Genomic DNA, 17,039 nt, shown 5'->3' with positions numbered 1-17,039 from the left:
CTAGATCTTTCGATGAAGATGGAATATCTGAGGTCTCTACCTTACCTTTATCCCTTTCTAGTAATAAGGCTAATTGGGATTTTATTTCGGTGAGTGCTTGAGTTAGCAACTCCATTTGAACCCCCTATACTTGCACACGAGTAGTTAAATCATCAAATTGTTCTCGTGTAGCAAAAAATTCTTCCCATTGTTCTTCTTGTATTTCCGTTTCATGGGGATCCACCATAGGGTGGTCCCCAAAACTAGAACCTTCGGTTATCCCCTCTCTCTCTTTCCCCTCCATCTATACACTGGAATTCGAAAGAAAATATAAGAAATTTGCATACAAAGATGAGATACTTCCCTGATTACAAAGGTAAGACAGATGTCGATGGCCTCTATAAGGTAGAGATGGCACGAAAAACGGTGCAGCTTTCATCAAATCTACACTGATTGTATGCAAGACACGTGGAAACAAGGCATGTCGGCAGGAGAGTTGGGTAAGGTTATGATTAAACACCCCCGCTAGGTCGCGTGGGAACAAGGCTGTGACTAGAACTATGATTAGAAGCGAAACTTGGCCCAACTTGAAACCATCTCGTCATGGTCGCCAACATGAACAGTGACGATTAGCGTAGCCTGACTTGAAACCATCCCATCGTGATCGCCAACACGGATAGTGACGATTAACGTGGCCCGACTGCAGTTCTCGTCGTGATCGCCAACACGGACGTAGCCAAAGCGGCTCTGATACCAATATTACATACGGGACTCTTTTCTGCCGGTGCCCCCACTCCGCAATAGGGAAAACGAGCACGAGAGAGTTCTCCTCGACTCTTCACCCAGCCACGTCTAGGAAGTTGCTAGCTAGAACCCCAAATCGTGACTCCCCCACCAGCCGTCCACTTCATGTGAGTTATACTATTTTCAAACTCACTCACTTCCTAGGCTCCCCTTGACCCCATTCGGGCGCCCAAGGCCCCCGGACGGTCATCTCTCGCACTTGTTCCCCAACAAGTTACACAATAAATGTAACATCTACCCCTTTCCTTAACCCTTGAAAACTTATTATTCAGTTCCCATCCGTGCCTTAAAACCCCAAACATTTTCCACGCAACAATACACCAATAGTACAAGTTGTTTCTATGAGCCGAGGCATATTAGATACTGTGGATTTAATGCAAAAAAACATGATTCCTTCTGCCAGCCCACATATATACTAGTTGTTTCTATGCGCTGAGATATGCTAGATATTGTGGATTTAATGCAAAAATCCTTGATTCCTTTGGCAACCCATATACATACTTTTCCGCTTGATCATGAAGAGGAACTAGACGGTAAGAAATTACCAGCAACAAGGCATCCCAAAACTTCTTATTGTACTACTCCAAATTCTTGGATTGCATTGCATCAAGCTTATTCCAAGTTGTCATAATGTCCACCTCAAATATACTAGTCAACAAATTTAAAGCAAACATTTGCTTAAATTGTATCCATGTTGATGGTGTTCTACCTTGCACCAAGAGCGTAGACCACCATCGCAATGCATTTCCCTTTAAGAAAGTAGATGCCTTTCAAATCTTAGAGGATTCGGTGAAGTTGCCTTTTGAATAGGCTGCATCAAACTACTGAATAAAAGTCAAAGCTTTCAACCTATCCTGTGCATGATTAAAGGCCTCAAACTTCACCCTCTTTTCCACCCTCATCAAAGTCTTTTGTTGTCCCTTTGGGAGTTAAGTTACCATACACTGGATGCTATAAAAAGGGTGCATTTGCTATGTTTGCATCATGACCAGCACCATAAGAAGCATTTGCATAACCAACACTCATTCCTTGAGCCCCATAAGCATGAAAGCATGCAAATGCATTACCATATATGCCACTTTGTGCACCAGGCATCATGCCAATGCTACCATACATGGGGTTATATATACTACCGGCCATAACTAAATACATTGGGCTTTGCATATCATACATTGGTTACTACATACCAAAAGGAGTTGTACAATACATCCCTATGGGCAGGAATGCTACCATACATAAGGTTATGCATACTAACAACCATACCCAAATACATTGAGCTTTGCATATCATGCATTGGTTACTACATACCATAAGGAGTCGTGCAATACACGCCTATATGTGGTCCTTCACTCACCATAGTGAAACCAGCCTTTCTTCTTGGAATGGGTGGTGATAACCTAATTTAAGAGTTAATTACAGCAATAAATAAATGCACATAAAATGAAATACACACTTTATCATAACATTCTTGGATAGTAGACTCCCTGTTGGCCCCAAAACTGACGCCCCTTGCAATATTTCTTTAGCTCTCATTCAATTGGAAGGAGTACAACTCGAGATTCTTCAATCTCCTCATGCTAACCAATCGCTCTTGCTATCATAAATAAACAGCAAGTCTTTTGGGTCATTTGCCCCTTAATTCACCCAGGACTTCTTCTTCAATTTGACCCTTGGCTGGCCAAATGCTGCCCCAAAACAAATTGGGATGGGCCAGCTCCTGAAATCCCCTGATAATCTTCAATTATCAGCTGCTGATTTCAGTCCCTTGAGCCTTCAATCTCTGGTACAGATCCCAAGGTGACTACTAAACCCTAATTTCTGCTGTAAATTAGGGTTTACTGCAGAAATTACAGATTAGCCCACCAAAAATGAATGAAATCTCCTCCAAATGGCTGAGAATTGCTGAGAATGGCTGAGCATAGACTGAAGGAGATGAGAGAATGCTGTAAAGAGAGAAAATTCTGAGATTCGTCGCAAAGAACTGATCAAAATCAGCTGCTGCCCTGTTGTACCAGCCCCAAACGGATGCACCAACAACAATAGGAGCATCAAAGACTGTGATCTTTAGGAGAAAGTGCATCAGCAGCAATTGCCAACTTCCCAAGGTCAAGAATATGCAATCTCCATCACCAAAATGGTCTCCAATGGCTGGGAAATGGCCCCAAAATCTAGCAGCTACAGTCCAACATGTCTTTCCAACAACTTCAAAATGAAAAAACGAGATTTCCCTCTCCCTTCAGCCCTGTTTAGCCTTTCCCCCACTTGCATAGGAAAGTTTTGCCAAGTGGCAACTTTCTTAATCCATTTTCAGCAATTTTCAGCCATTAAATTAATTTTCAGAATTAATTAATTCTGAAATTTAATTCAGCCCTTAATCCATGCCCAGAAAATTGACCTTGCCCATCCAAAAATTAATTGGCTAGGCCATTTGCAACCCAAAGTGATCCCATACATTAATTGACCCTTGGACAAGCATTAATCCATTAATTAATGCCTAGTCCCTAGTGTCACCACTGACACTTAATGGCCAATTAATGGTCCTAGGGGCAAACTGACACCAAAATTCACCTAGAATCTAACAAGTGTAACTTGTTACGACTTTTGCCTTTGACACCCATCTTTTTCATAGGGTCCTTCGGCCTTCAACTGTGAAAAAGTAGCTTGCACCTCACATGTGCAACACATGTGCATCTTTTAATTGCACATTTGATTAATCCTTTAATCAAATGTCAATTAAACATAAGCAAAGCATCAAATTTTCACATCCTCGTGACAATAGTATGAAAAATGGAACCACCATCAAAGGCTTCCCCATAGATGCATACATACCCAACTATTCAAAACCCATTGGATTGGCACTACTAAGATGGCCTTGCATTTGCATACATTCTTTTTGCCCTTGTTGTCCTTTTTAGGCGAATTCAAAAATCTCTCAAATTGCAAATCTTTGACTAATTGAGCAAAGATGTCAACTGTTGCCTTCAACCAAGCCTCAAACTAGTCATCATATTCTTTCCCTCCTTGTTGATCACCCACATCATATGGCCTAGAAGGACCCACTTTTTGGTCAACAACCACATTTTCTTCTCACTATCCATGCTATAAGCCTGTTCCGAGATTAGGCATTGCATTTTTCCCTTCATTATGTTCATTTTTAGAATGAGATAAAGCATCACTAATTGATTCCATCTCATTGTAAAAAGACATTATTGCTATAAATGCTCAGTTGAACACCATTTCAACACTAGAGAAAAGCTTCTAACCTTCAATAAGGTGCCTCAAGCCCACTAAGTCAAGGGAATTGATGGTATCCTAGCTATTGATCTTCATCAGAGAGGATAGTAATAACCTAATAACTAATCACTAATTACAACAAGCAATTAAAGAACATAAACTAAAAGGCACAATTTACCACTTAATCTTGGACAATGGACAACCTGTTGACCCCAAAGCTAGTACCCCTTGCAATATTTATTTATCTTTTACTCAAATGGATGGAGTACACTGAGAATCTTTAATCTTCTCCATTAATACGAGTGCCTCTTGCTGTCATAAATAATCAAAAAACCTTGAAACCAATTTGCCCCTTGGTTTGCTCGAGAATTAACCTTCAATTGTGCTCCTTGGGTGACAATTTCAACCCAAGATGTTTGCTAGCTAAAGGGCAACTCAAATCTCTCTAAATCCCTAATTCCAATTATTGAAATTCAAGCCTCTACACCCTAAATTCTAAGCACACTTCCCAAGGTGGTTGTGACACCCTAATTTTTGTTGTAAATTAGGATTTATAGCAAAGATTTATCAAAATCTCTACCTCTAATGGTTCTATCAAGAAGATGACAAGAGACTAAAGAGACAATAGGATTTGCAGGGAGAAACACAGTGTGTACAGCAAACACTAAGAGAGAATAGAAACTCAAAAACACAAGAACATCGTGATGATACGGTAAATCATGGTATGAGAATAAAATAGAGAAAAGAAATTGCTACCCTGTCTAGACAACTATCACAGTTGTCGCCAACTGCTTGAAGGCCTTCAGAGAAGGCAAGCTAGTTTCATCATGAGTGAGTTTGTGTGTGCATCAATGGACTGGCACATGATTTTCCATACTTAGTTGCCCTATGATTTAGGCACTTGAAACCAACCTTCCTCCTCGAATAGGATGGTAAATAACTTGATTAAGCACTATTTACAAAAATTTAACAAATTCACAAAACTGAAATGCACACTTTACCATATAATCTTGGACATTTGACACCCTATTGACCCTAAAACTGGGACCCCTTTCGGTATTACTTAACTTAATTAAATAAGAAGTTGATGTACAATGGGATTCTCCCAATCCCTTTCGATATTTCAACACCACTTGCTATCCAAAATGACCAGCAAGTCTCCAATTTGATTTGCCCCTTGATTCGGATAGTCAATTGCCTTTACCTGCTTTGATGGAGATGGAAAATGCTCCAAATTCATTGATTTGCTTGTCCCTCCACCTGAATTTAATTGAAAACAACTTCATGCCTATTGAATCCAAGTCTTGGAGCTTTCAATTTCTGGCGCACTTTTCGAGGCTGTTGCTAAACCTTAATTTCTGCTACAAATTAGAGTTTACACCAAAGAAATCTGAAATTTCTCAACCTCTGGTGATCTTAATACTGTAATCTTTGGAGCAAAGCTACAGAAAGGCTGGGAGATGAGAGAGACTACTGAGGAGAGAGAAAATGCAAAATTTATTCGCGAAGAACTGAAGAAAATCTCTCATTTACTGCTGCCGCCCTATCTCAACAACTTGTAGATGCAAAGAACTGAAGAAAATCAATCATTTACTGCTGCTACCTTGGCTCAACAACCTATAGATGCTGTCACCTGCTATTGATTGGCCTTCTCCTACCCCTGGCTACCTCAAACGATCCTCCAATGGCTGCAAATCAAACCAATAGCATCTCCTCCCTCTCTCTTGCAGGCTAAATACACTAAAAATGTCTCTCTCCAGTCTCTAAAGACGTTTTTCAATCTTGCATGAGCATTTTTGACAAGTGACAACCTTCCCAAATGGTTTTTCCAACATTATCCATAATTAAATATTACTTTTTAATCTTTAAATACTGAAAATTAATCTAATAATTATTTCAGTGCCTTGAAAAATAATTTGACTGGCCAATAGTCTTCCTCCTTGGATAGGATGGTAAATAACTTGATTAAGCACTATTTACAGCAATTAACAAATTCACAAAACTGAAATACACACTTTATCATATAATCTTGGACATTGAACATCCTATTGATCCCAAAATTAGTGCCCCTTTCAATACTTATTTAACTTAGTTGAAGAAGTTCATATACAATGGGATTCTCCCAATCCCTTTCGGTATTTCAACTTCCCTTGTTGTCCAAAATAACCACCAAGTCTTCCATTTGATTTGCCCCTTGATTCAAGCAATCAATTGGTCTTCACTCACTTTGATGGAGATGGAAAATGCCCCGAATTCATTGATTTGTCAGTCCCTCCACTTGAATCTAACTAAAAACATCTTCAGCCCAGTTGAATCCAAGTCTTCGAGCTTCCAATCTCCGACACACTTCCTGAGGCTACTACTAAACCCTGATTTTTGCTTTACATATTAGGGCTTACAGCAAAGAAATCTGAAATTTCTCAATCTTTGGTGACCTCAATCCTGTAATCTTCAAAGCAAGGCTATAGAAAGGCTGGGAGATGAGAGAGAATGCTGAGGCGAGAGAAAATTCAAACTTTCTTGACTAAGAATTGAAAAAAATGTATCATTTACTGCTACTGCCTTGTCTCAACAACTTATAGATGCAAAGAACTTAAGAAAATTAGTCATTTAATGCTGCTGCCCTAGCTCAACAACCTGTAGATGTTGTTACCTACTATTGATTGGTCTTCTCATATCCCTAGCTACCTCAAAAGATCCTTCGATGGCCGCAAATCAAAGCAGTAGCATCTCCTCTCTCTTTCTTGTAAGCTGAATACAACTAAAAACGCCTCTCTCCAGTCTCTAAAGACGTTTTTAATCTTGCATGGGCATTTTTGACAAGTAGCAACCTTCCCAAATGGTTTTTCAAACATTATCCATAATTAGACATTACTTTTCAATCTTTAAATACTGAAAATTAATCTAATAATTATTTTGATTCCCTGAAAAATAATCAAACTAGCCAATAATTAAATTAACTAGGCAACTTCCATTTCTGAGTGTCACTGCGCCATCTTTGACCATCACATTGACGTTAAGTACCATTAAACGCCACTTCTCTAGTGTCATCAACTCACACTTATGGCCAAATGAATGACTTAGGCCAAAAACTGGCATCGGATACCACCAGGTACCTGTGCGGCATAACTTATAGCAGCTTTTGCCTTTGACATCCCGTGATTTCCTTGGGTCCCCAGCTCGTAAATTTACTCTAACCCGAGTTACACCTCACATGTGTAACATTTACTTAACCATGTGGTTAAAAAGTAATCCATATGTTAAGTGAGATTTCAAAAATACATGTCCTCACAATAGCATCAATTTTATTTGTATTTCTTTTTGCTTGCCAACCAGCATGATTATTATAGTATTATTTAGGTTGGCCAATTTTTTCATGAATTCAACCTATTTATAGATTAGGAATTCCTCCTCAGTTGTCTCAACATACTCTCTGATATCTATAGGTCTTGCTAAAGAGAGGAAGCTAGTGTCAGTGCCCACTCTACCATTGACTTACAGTTGAATTCAATTGTCTCATGATTTGATACATGGATTCCATTTCCCAAGTATTTTTCTGAGTTCTTTTTGTAGTGGTCTTCTCTTTCTTTGCAGTCTCTCTCTTCTCTCGTGTTATGTACTTTATTACAATAGATTTACACGCTTCCATTGTTACACCCACTTCTGACATGGTATCAAACATCCATGTTTGAGAACTTGGGGTTGATTTCTACTGCTGCAAAGTCTGCCCTCCCACTGCTCCTACTGACTGCAGCTGCTCAAGTGACCAGTTTCTGCTCCAAATCAGCCTATCTTGACTCTTCAGCCCTCTGAAACCTGTGTTTTGCCAATAGCTGCCCGCACTTTACATTTCTGAATTCTTCTGTGTCAGTCTGCCTGCATTTATTGCTCTTACAATCTACATTTTGCCTAATGGCATCTACACTTTGAGTCTTTCCTGTACCTGCAGACTGGTGACTGTCTTTTCAAGCCTCTAGCGGTGTTTTCTGGCTGTAAACAGTTCCTCTGACCCTCTGTTGGCTGTGTTTGACCAGATTTTAAAGGTTATAGCAATCGTTTTGTGATTAGCTTTCTTTGAGCCTCTGTGTGAACACTTGATAAGTGCAATCTATATCGTGTTTGGTTGTACTCTCATTCTCTATATCTCTTCCTTTCTTCATCTTCATTTCTTATGATGATAAGCTTCATGGTCTTGATTACTTAACTTGGAGTGCCATTATAAAAGCATGGTTTGTGCAGAAGCACGTGGTCTCAAGAGCTATTGTGCATCCTTGGATTTCAACTCCTCTTCCAAATGATTCGAACCATGACAACCACAAGGAAGCGATTGTATGAGGTTCCATTGACCATGTGAGCTATGACCCTCATGGTTGTTGGCCTTAAAATGCATTAGCTTCTTTAAAAGATCCCCAAAACATGCTTAATTAATAAATTAAACCCCTTTATTAAAAGGAACGTGCTCTTAGAGAGTCTCTATGTCCCATAGGCACAAACCCTATTTGGGAGGACCCAAACTTTTTATAAATAGACATGCTCCCCACCACTCAACCTCAATCTCATTTTGGCAACTTGCAAGTGCCTTCTCACTGCTGTCCACACCAATTCACAAAGGATATCTCAGCTGGAGCTGTCCACCATCTCTGTCTACCATTTGGCGCTTGTTGTCCAGCCCCCTATTGCTGATTACTGAGCAATCTTAGCCTGTTCAGCACCTACATCAGCTGGTGACTGCTGTTAGAGACTGTCCCAGCCTGCATTTACTACACACCCACCTCTAGATGCTGCCACCCGTCCGGCACAGCTGCCACCCAGCCTACTGATGTCAGCATACAGCTGCATTTGCATCAGACTACTGCTGCCCAGCCTTCATATGACTCCAGCAGATGTGTTTTGTTGTTCAACCCATCCGTACAACTACCACGTCCTGCATTTTACTAATCTGCACACTCTATTGCCTATCTGTCACTCATCCAGCCTTCACAAGCTGTGTTTGCTGCTGTTAGAGACGTTCGGAGGCTGTTACCTAAATTTCGGGATCCATCAAAGTACAACACGCTCTTCTACTCATATTCTTTGCCCCAGTCTTAGAGACGCACAAGTTTGAGAGTCAATTTTCACTTTGCATAGTGTGCTTGCTACATTGAGCATTGTATCTATTCATTTATGATTCAGTTTCATTATCTTCTAAGTTCATTGTCTCTATGTTAACCCTAACCCTAACTATGTTTCTTTATCAATCTATGTGTTTGTCGTACGATTTGAACGATTGTGTTTTGTATTCTTTACATTGTTAACTCTAGCAAATGAAGTCTGAGATGGACACCATCCAATCATTCCTACCTTGTGTTACACGTGTAGGATTAGCTTTGGCACATGCAATCCACTCTCCCAAAGGGTCATCTAGTGGGGCGCTTCTTACATATGTCCTCCATTCTACTTAAAAAGTACAAGGGAGGCTTCCATCTTAGTATGATGGCCATGATGAGGCATTTAGAACTTCAAATAGGTGAGATAGGAAGAAGATGAAGGCCCAGTGCTATCACTATGGGAAGAAGGGACACTTCCACAAGGCTTGCAAGGGGCTAGCAACATTGCGAGAGAAGAAGAAGAAACAAGATATAGACTCTTTCGACATGTCATCCTCCTCCGACTCCAACTCCAATTCAAATCATCCGACGCCTCATCTTCTACCAAGAAGGAGAAGGGCATGGCTACTCCAACCTTTGTTGTGTTTCAATGCCAATGGTGCAGTCATCCCTCACAACTCTCTGCTACTAGAGAGGTAGTGAGAGAGTGGTGAGGTGGGGTAGTTGCACCTCATCTATACAAGTATATAGGTGCATAAGATCCAAAGAGGGAAATTCCCTAACACATTGACCAAACTCTATGAGGTTAAAACCCTAGAGCTAGGATTGACATCCAAGTTCATGATGGGTTGTTTTTCAACAAAGAGCCAAATTGGCTCCTAGTCCAAGCTCACATGAGGCAACACTTACATGGTTTGGCCAAAGGCAAGGAGTCTGTGGTCAATTATACACTACGACATTGGTGACAAAATGGTCATGTGTGCTACTTCAAAGGCATTGTTGATAAACAATCAACGTTGACATTAGATTCTCTCTAGGGCACCTTGGTGGTGGGTTGGCTATAGCCTATTACACATCTAAGCCCTCCTCTACGTCTTCACCAGCTATTGCACAAGTCTATCTTCCTTTACATCCATGAGATGAAGCCTTCTTCATCGGCTATCTCGTCTTCAAAGAGACCTTTGCTCATTAATAGCGATGCTTCGAGTCACGACTCCTCAAGGAGATTTGTTGTAGGATCTTCATCCATCTAAGAGTATAGTCATTGTTAATGACATTTGTTCGATACCTATTAATCTATTGGCACTTTGCCATTATTGCCAAAACCACGGTAACAAGGAATAGGTTTTGGAAATAAGGACAAGATTTGCCATCCCCTGTCACTACAAGAGGGAACTCTTAACATGGGGACAGGAGGGGGACAAGAGATCAAAGCCCCCTCCTCACCCCGCAATTCTCTATACGTTTCTCACAAGGCCCGTACTACAAGTCCTTGCATAGCCATGATGGCACCTTCTATTCACGTGCTAGTGCTTCTCTCCACAAAGAAGATCCACTTGATGGTGTTGGCCCTACAAAGTGGAGTGTACCCTTGACACCTTTGACTTACGAGACTTTGTTTCTACTCCAATCCCCATTTTAGTAGAGGATCCCCGCATTGGTTCTACAATGGACCAAGCAGCCCTTGAGGATTGGCTTCATTCTAGAGCATAATCTTTTTTCTTCATGGGTCTAGGATTCTATCCTTGTGCATCTACACAACTTCAAACTGCAATTGAGATGTAGACAAAGCTCTTCTCTCTCTACAATCAAAAGACCTTTGCCCACCATATCAAAATAGAAATTGGGAGGCTTTTTGTCTTTGATTCCCCTTCTATGCATGATCACATCAACAAACGCAAGGACATGTGAGATGAGCTTGTATCCCTTGGCATGACAATTTCATTGGAGGACATGGCAATCATTCTCATTACTATGTTGCCATCTCCCAAGTACGATGTTTTCTTCACCAACGTGGTTATCTCCAAGATTTACAAGATTCTTCCATGGGAAGAGCCAACTCCACTCCTTTAGGAACATGGAGAGAGACTCAAAGAGATTGGTGATAGTGAATCCAACCTTCCTCAAGCTTTACTACAAGTTCAAGAGGGAGCAACAAGGACAAAAAGACGAACTCCAAGAAAAGAAACAAGTTAAACATTCAGAGTCTTCCTCAAGCTCTCATACAAATTTAGAGATGCTTAAATGCCCACACTATGGGAAGTACACTCATCCCAAGCAGAAGTATTGAAAGAAATACCCTCACCTTTGTCCAATAGTGAAGAATGGAGCTAAAACATCTAAGCCTTTCTCTACCTCTTTACCAACTATTACACACGAGTCTATCTTTGTTCACATTCATGAGATGGAAAAGCCTTCTTCATCCGTTGTCTCCCCTTCAAAGAGGTCTTGGCTCATAGACAACGATGCTTCGAGTGATATGACTTCTCCAAGGGATTTGTTGCAAGATCTTCATCAATCTAAGGGTATAGTCATTGTTGGTGACATTTGTTCGGTGCCTATTCGTGGTATTGACACTTTGCCATTATTTCCTAACCCATAGTAACAAGGAATAGATTTTGGGAGCAGAAATAGAAAGACGAGGACGGGGACGTAGACGGGGATAGGAACAGGGACGACTGTCCCCTATCACTACAAGAAGGTGTTAGCAGAGTATTTGTAAGCTCATGTGTGAGTCTGAGCTTGATCTGGGCTGGGCATTTTTATTAGGTATTTTAGGTATTTTTCTGGTGGCATTTTATGCCAGTGGAGCATTCTTATGCACCAGTCGGCCAGCATTAATGCTGTCCGACCAGCATTATTGCTCCCCACTTTTTCAGCCTATTTATACTCAGTGGCTCCTCTTCAGTCAGTATCATCTTCACCATCTGCAGACTCTGTGGAGAGAGGAGCCAGAGCCAGTGCCAGTGCCTGTGCCCACGCAGCCAGTGACTCACTATTGTATGCGACTGTCTCGTGTTCAGATATATGGATTCCATTTCCCGTGCATCCATATGAGTTCTCATCTATATCGTATTCTTTTCTTTTCTCTTTTTGTCTTGTGTTTCAGCAGTTTATTTCAGCACATGTTTATGCTTCCACCGATGCTCCACTTCTGACAGAAGGGACCCTTAACGTCGAGATAGGAGATCAAAGCCCCCTCCCCCCCATACCTTGGGGCTTCTCCCCATGTTTCTCATAGGATCCATACTCAAGTCCTTGCATAGCCATGATGGCATGTTCTATTCAAGTGCTAGTGCTTCTCTCCCCAAAGAAGATCCACTTAATTGTAACAACCAGCTTCTTTAATTAACCCGTTAGGCACTGGTTCCTTCATGTAATCTTATCACTTGACATAGAAAAACAATATCAGACAAGTTCCTTATTAACAGGTTATCATATTTATCTTTGAAATACAAAGAGTCCAGCCCGTAGGCTTATCCACAATCTGCCCGAAGGCTATCTCGCAATCCACAAGGATCACTAATCCAAGTTTCCGCCCGTAGACTAGTATGCGGGCCTCGAGATCCAATCCCGAGTCACGTTAGCCCCTTGTGCAAGGCCTGAAAGTTCGCAAATGCATATACACGGTACATACATGGGAGCAAGGATATGTGAGATGAGCTTCTATCCCTTGGCATGACGATTTCATTGGAGAACATGGCGATCATTCTCATTACTCTATTACCATCTCCCAAGTAAGATGTTTTCTACACCAGCTAGCTTATCTCCAAGATCTAGGAGACTCTTCTATGAGAAGAGCCAGCTCCGCTCCTTTTGGAGCATAGAGAGCAACTCAAAGAGATTGGTGATAGTGAATCCAGCCTTCCTCAAGCTTTACTGTAAGTTCAGAAGGGAATAACAAGAAGGACAAAAAGGCTAACTGTAAGAAAAGAAGCAAGTTAAACATTCAAAGTCTTCCTCAAGCTCTCACACAAATTCAGAGATACCTAAATGCCTACACTAGAAAGTTCACTCATCCCAAGGAGAAGTGTTGAAAGAAATACCCTCACCTTTGTGTGAGAACAAAGAATGGAGCTAAAACATCTAAGCCTTTCTCTACCTCTTCACCAACTACTACACGTGAGTCTATCTTCATTCATATCCATGAGACAAAGAAGCCTTCTTCATACATTGTCTTCTCTTCAGAGAGGTCTTGACTCTTGGCTCATAGACAGCAATGCTTCAAGTCATACGACTCCTCCAAGGGTTTTGTTGCAAGATCTTCATCCATCTAAGGGTATAATCATTGTTGGTGACATTCGTTCAGTGCCTATTCGTGATATTGGCACTTTGCCGTTATTGCCTAACCCATAGTACCAAGAAACGGGTTTTGGAAACATGGACAATAATTGCCATCTCCAATCACTACAAGAGGGGACTCTTAATAAGGGGATGGGAGGGGAACGGGATGGCAACAGGATGGGGTAGGGATGGGAAGCTAGAAAATAGACACCCCATATTACTATGGCTTGGCCATCCATTGACCTCTGTTTCAGAAGTTCTACATGTTCTGAACTTGGACTTCCCACTTCTCTGAATTCATGGATCATACTAGACTCAATATCCAAGTTGTCTTCACCGAGCTCGTCGTATTCTTCTTCAAGAGCCATTTCAACAACAAGTTGGTAAGAGAGGGGGCTATACAACCTCTATTCCCCTTCTATTGTGCAAGGTCTCTAAGGCAGTTGTCTCTTGTCATACTTGTTTCCAATTGTGCACCACCTATCCCATAGGTTTCATACCATCCCCCAACATATCCTCTAGTGGTTCCCTCATACCTTCCATTCCTTTCAAAGGGGGGCAATATCAACAGTGTGGCTATCGTGGGGGGCTTCTTCATTGATGGACTTCTTTAGCAAACTTCTTCAACAATGGCAATGCTTCTCCCACCCTTGGATCCATTTCACATTCTTTGGCCTTCAACCACATCCAAGATCTGAGAGGGGGTGTTAGCAATCATATGCGTCTTGCACAGTCATCTCCTACCTCTACACCTCAGTATGAGACAAACAAGGATATTAAGACCCCCAACACTCAATCTATCGTGTGTTTTGATGGAGGAGGGTATGCTTGCACTTGCCAATTAATTTCAGCTTCTATATTTCTTTTTCAATGGATTTGGATAGTGTTCGCACTGGCCAAGATGAGGTGACCAGTTGATCCAATAGGCAGCAACATTTTCTCATTATGTTATTCAAGTTGGCCAATTTTTGTGCTACTTAACTTATCAAGTCGGCCAGTTTGCTACCCCTCTACTATTTATAGCAAGTCGAATTGATGGTAGCAATCATTCAAAGATTATCTTCTACGGGTTTCAACGCACTCCAACATTCAAGAATTTTCCTTTGTCTTCCAATGCTTCCTTCCATCATCAACTTGATCGGGTGCCCTCACTGATGCCTTCGCCTACGTGCAAGGACTGATCAGTCCTCTTCATATTCTTTTGAAGTTCAGTGCAGATTTTCTTCTTCCGTTCTCTTCTTTCATTGCAACCTTTCTCTTCCCTTCTCTCTTCATGTTCGTACTTCCTCTTCCATTGCGCACTCTCACATCCATTTGTATTTGACATTTTGAGGAAGCATTCGTATAAATAATCCATCTCCTATCAAATGTATTTGAAATTTCTTGAAAGCATTTAGTGCTAAATGATCCATCTCCTATCTATCTGATTCTAGAAACTATTGTGCTCAAGATTGCTACAAGTGGGTCCGAATCTCCAAACTCTCAACCATAACTTCAAAGGTCTGAGACTCTGAAGTCTAAATTCTTAAAGAGGTATCTTAAACTGCTATGACATTGTTGTGAGAGCTAGGAGATAGGAGATTCTAACTTGAACAGTTCAATGAGTATTTCTCCTGCTATGTTGCACAATTGGCCAACGATAACTACATTGTGCACTCGTACTTTACTTGACAATCAATAGGTTACATTGAATGGAGAAGAAGACCACGCTCGCTTATATTCATCAACTATGTGGCATAAATGAAAGTACTGCTGCCTGGGACCATGATTCAACCTATGCTCTCTGCAGAATTGCTCAAATCCCACACTCTTTGCAATATGAAAGGACTAAATACCGATTTATTAAAGTTGTGTCTGCAGAGGAAGCTAAATCTCTTACGCATCAAGCAAAGATGTTCCCAATATATCATAGGACTCCCGCTCTTGAATCGCCAATATATTGCTGAGTTTATCACGGTATTGTGCTTGTGGAGCAAAAACATTTGCATTTGTGCATGAATGTCTAGGACCTACACTTTCTGCAAAATTGCTCCAATTCCACACTCTATGCGATATGAAAACACTAAATACTGATTTATTAACTCATGTCTGCAGGCGAAGCTAATTAATTGTCCTGGGCATCAACCGAAGATGCTAGTGCAAGAACGAAAATTTTGCTAACCTGCTCAAAAAAAGCTCCTTCTTGTAGCACCACAGAACCGAAGGATTTGCTTTGACAACGGCCCTGGAAAGCATCTGGTGCAAGAAAACCACCTGCGTGCATCCAAGAAGACAGTCTGTGTGATGAAACTACTGAGCAAAGACCGGCTGCAAAGAGCAGGCAACACCAGAATGCAGTTCCGCCTTACCAGGTTCCTTCCCTTGTCACCTACTATCACGAACATGGAGCGATGCTTGGCTTTCACCCCATTCTCGATAAGCGTGCGAACTCGCTCGTCTACCTTCTTCTTCATTGCGGACACTGTCTGTGGCCAGGGAGGGAGAGAGAGAGAGCGTGTGTGTATGCGCGCGTCTCCCCGAAAACCTCGCAAGGTTCGTATTGTGCAGGAGTCCCCTCCCTAAAACCTCCCGAGGTTTGTATTGCGCCTCCAATGACGAGTGCGAAGCGAATTGCAATTTATGCCACTTAGTTTTTGGGATTTCCTCAATTTTTTAAAAGCGCAATTCGTCCTCCGCGCGCCAAGACTTGCAAGACTTGCATTAATGCAGGTAGCCAGGGCATCTTTAAAGCAACGGGGCTTACCCTTCTCCCTCCCTCCCTCTAAACTTCTTTCGCGTTAATTATACCCTAAACTTACTTTTTGCAATGTGTACACAACACACCACCCTCTCTTATTATTTTCTCACAACAACATGATGCATCTCAAACAGTCACAATACAGTCATAGATAGCCCATGTACTCACCACTGTCTAAAAAATAGTGATATTTCAATTTGCTTCGTAATAAAATATATGTATATGTAGGAGTATTTGTGAAGGAGATAGCATGAATGAAACAATGAAATACAACATTAAATGATTCAAACATACGAACAACAAAAAATCAAACCATATTGTTATTCAATCTATAAATAGTTTCATGTTTGGGGCGATTATTAATGATATAGCTATGAATGACGGAGAAGAATGTGTAATTTTAAAGGCCTTTTGTAGTGGAGAAGTTAATGTGAAATTTCTTAAGGCACTTAACCCTCCTACAATGGAGAAATCAACATGGAAATTCTTAAGGCATTTAATTTAGCGATAGTAGGTAGAGTTACTATGTAGTATTAACCTTGCAAGATTTTGAGAAATTTGATGCTAGCTAGAGAATTTGATTGGATAGATAAAATTGGTGTGTAGTTGGGTTGTTATGAATGTGCATGCTAAAATGTTTTTGTTTTTTATCCATGGTAGGTGGAAGGTTTCTGTTAAACACACTTAATGGTACATTTAGTGCCTCAAATAGGCATTAAAATACATTGAAGGAAACTTGACAAGTGGCAACTCCCAATGCCACAACCTTGGGTTTTCGCGGGGGGGGGGGGGGGGGGGGGGGGGGGGGGGACACCAACTAATAATGGTGAACATGCTTGAGAAGAGCCAAGTAAGGGATGGGGAGTCCATGGAGATGGATTTCCTTGCAACAATGATACAGGGTAGATGGAAAA

The 17,039-nt window shown here is 41.1% G+C and overlaps 1 protein-coding gene across 2 annotated transcripts in view; it reads right to left on the bottom strand.

The window, feature by feature from the left end:
• Positions 1-16,089, bottom strand: part of LOC148031298 (RNA cytidine acetyltransferase 1-like) — a 136,392-nt gene extending 120,303 nt beyond the window's left edge. Inside the window, exons 1-2 of one of the 2 annotated variants that reach the window (XM_087684820.1) lie at positions 15,737-16,089; positions 15,550-15,641 (exon numbers count right to left, since the gene is read on the bottom strand). In XM_087684820.1, the coding sequence (XP_087540946.1) occupies positions 15,550-15,641; positions 15,737-15,841 (197 nt within the window). In that variant the 5' untranslated portion in view covers positions 15,842-16,089. The remainder of the gene's footprint in view (positions 1-15,549; positions 15,642-15,736) is intronic. The other variant, XM_087684819.1, reaches the window with a different exon arrangement.
• Positions 16,090-17,039: the final 950 nt, after the last annotated feature.

Source organism: Lygodium microphyllum, chromosome 9, assembly GCF_053477565.2.
Source record: "Lygodium microphyllum isolate KBCC chromosome 9, Lygodium_microphyllum_v1.1.10, whole genome shotgun sequence".
Classification (NCBI taxonomy): Eukaryota; Viridiplantae; Streptophyta; class Polypodiopsida; order Schizaeales; family Lygodiaceae; genus Lygodium; species Lygodium microphyllum.
Note: the sequence above shows the minus strand (reverse complement) of the source record. Positions and strands in the feature narration are given on the sequence as shown.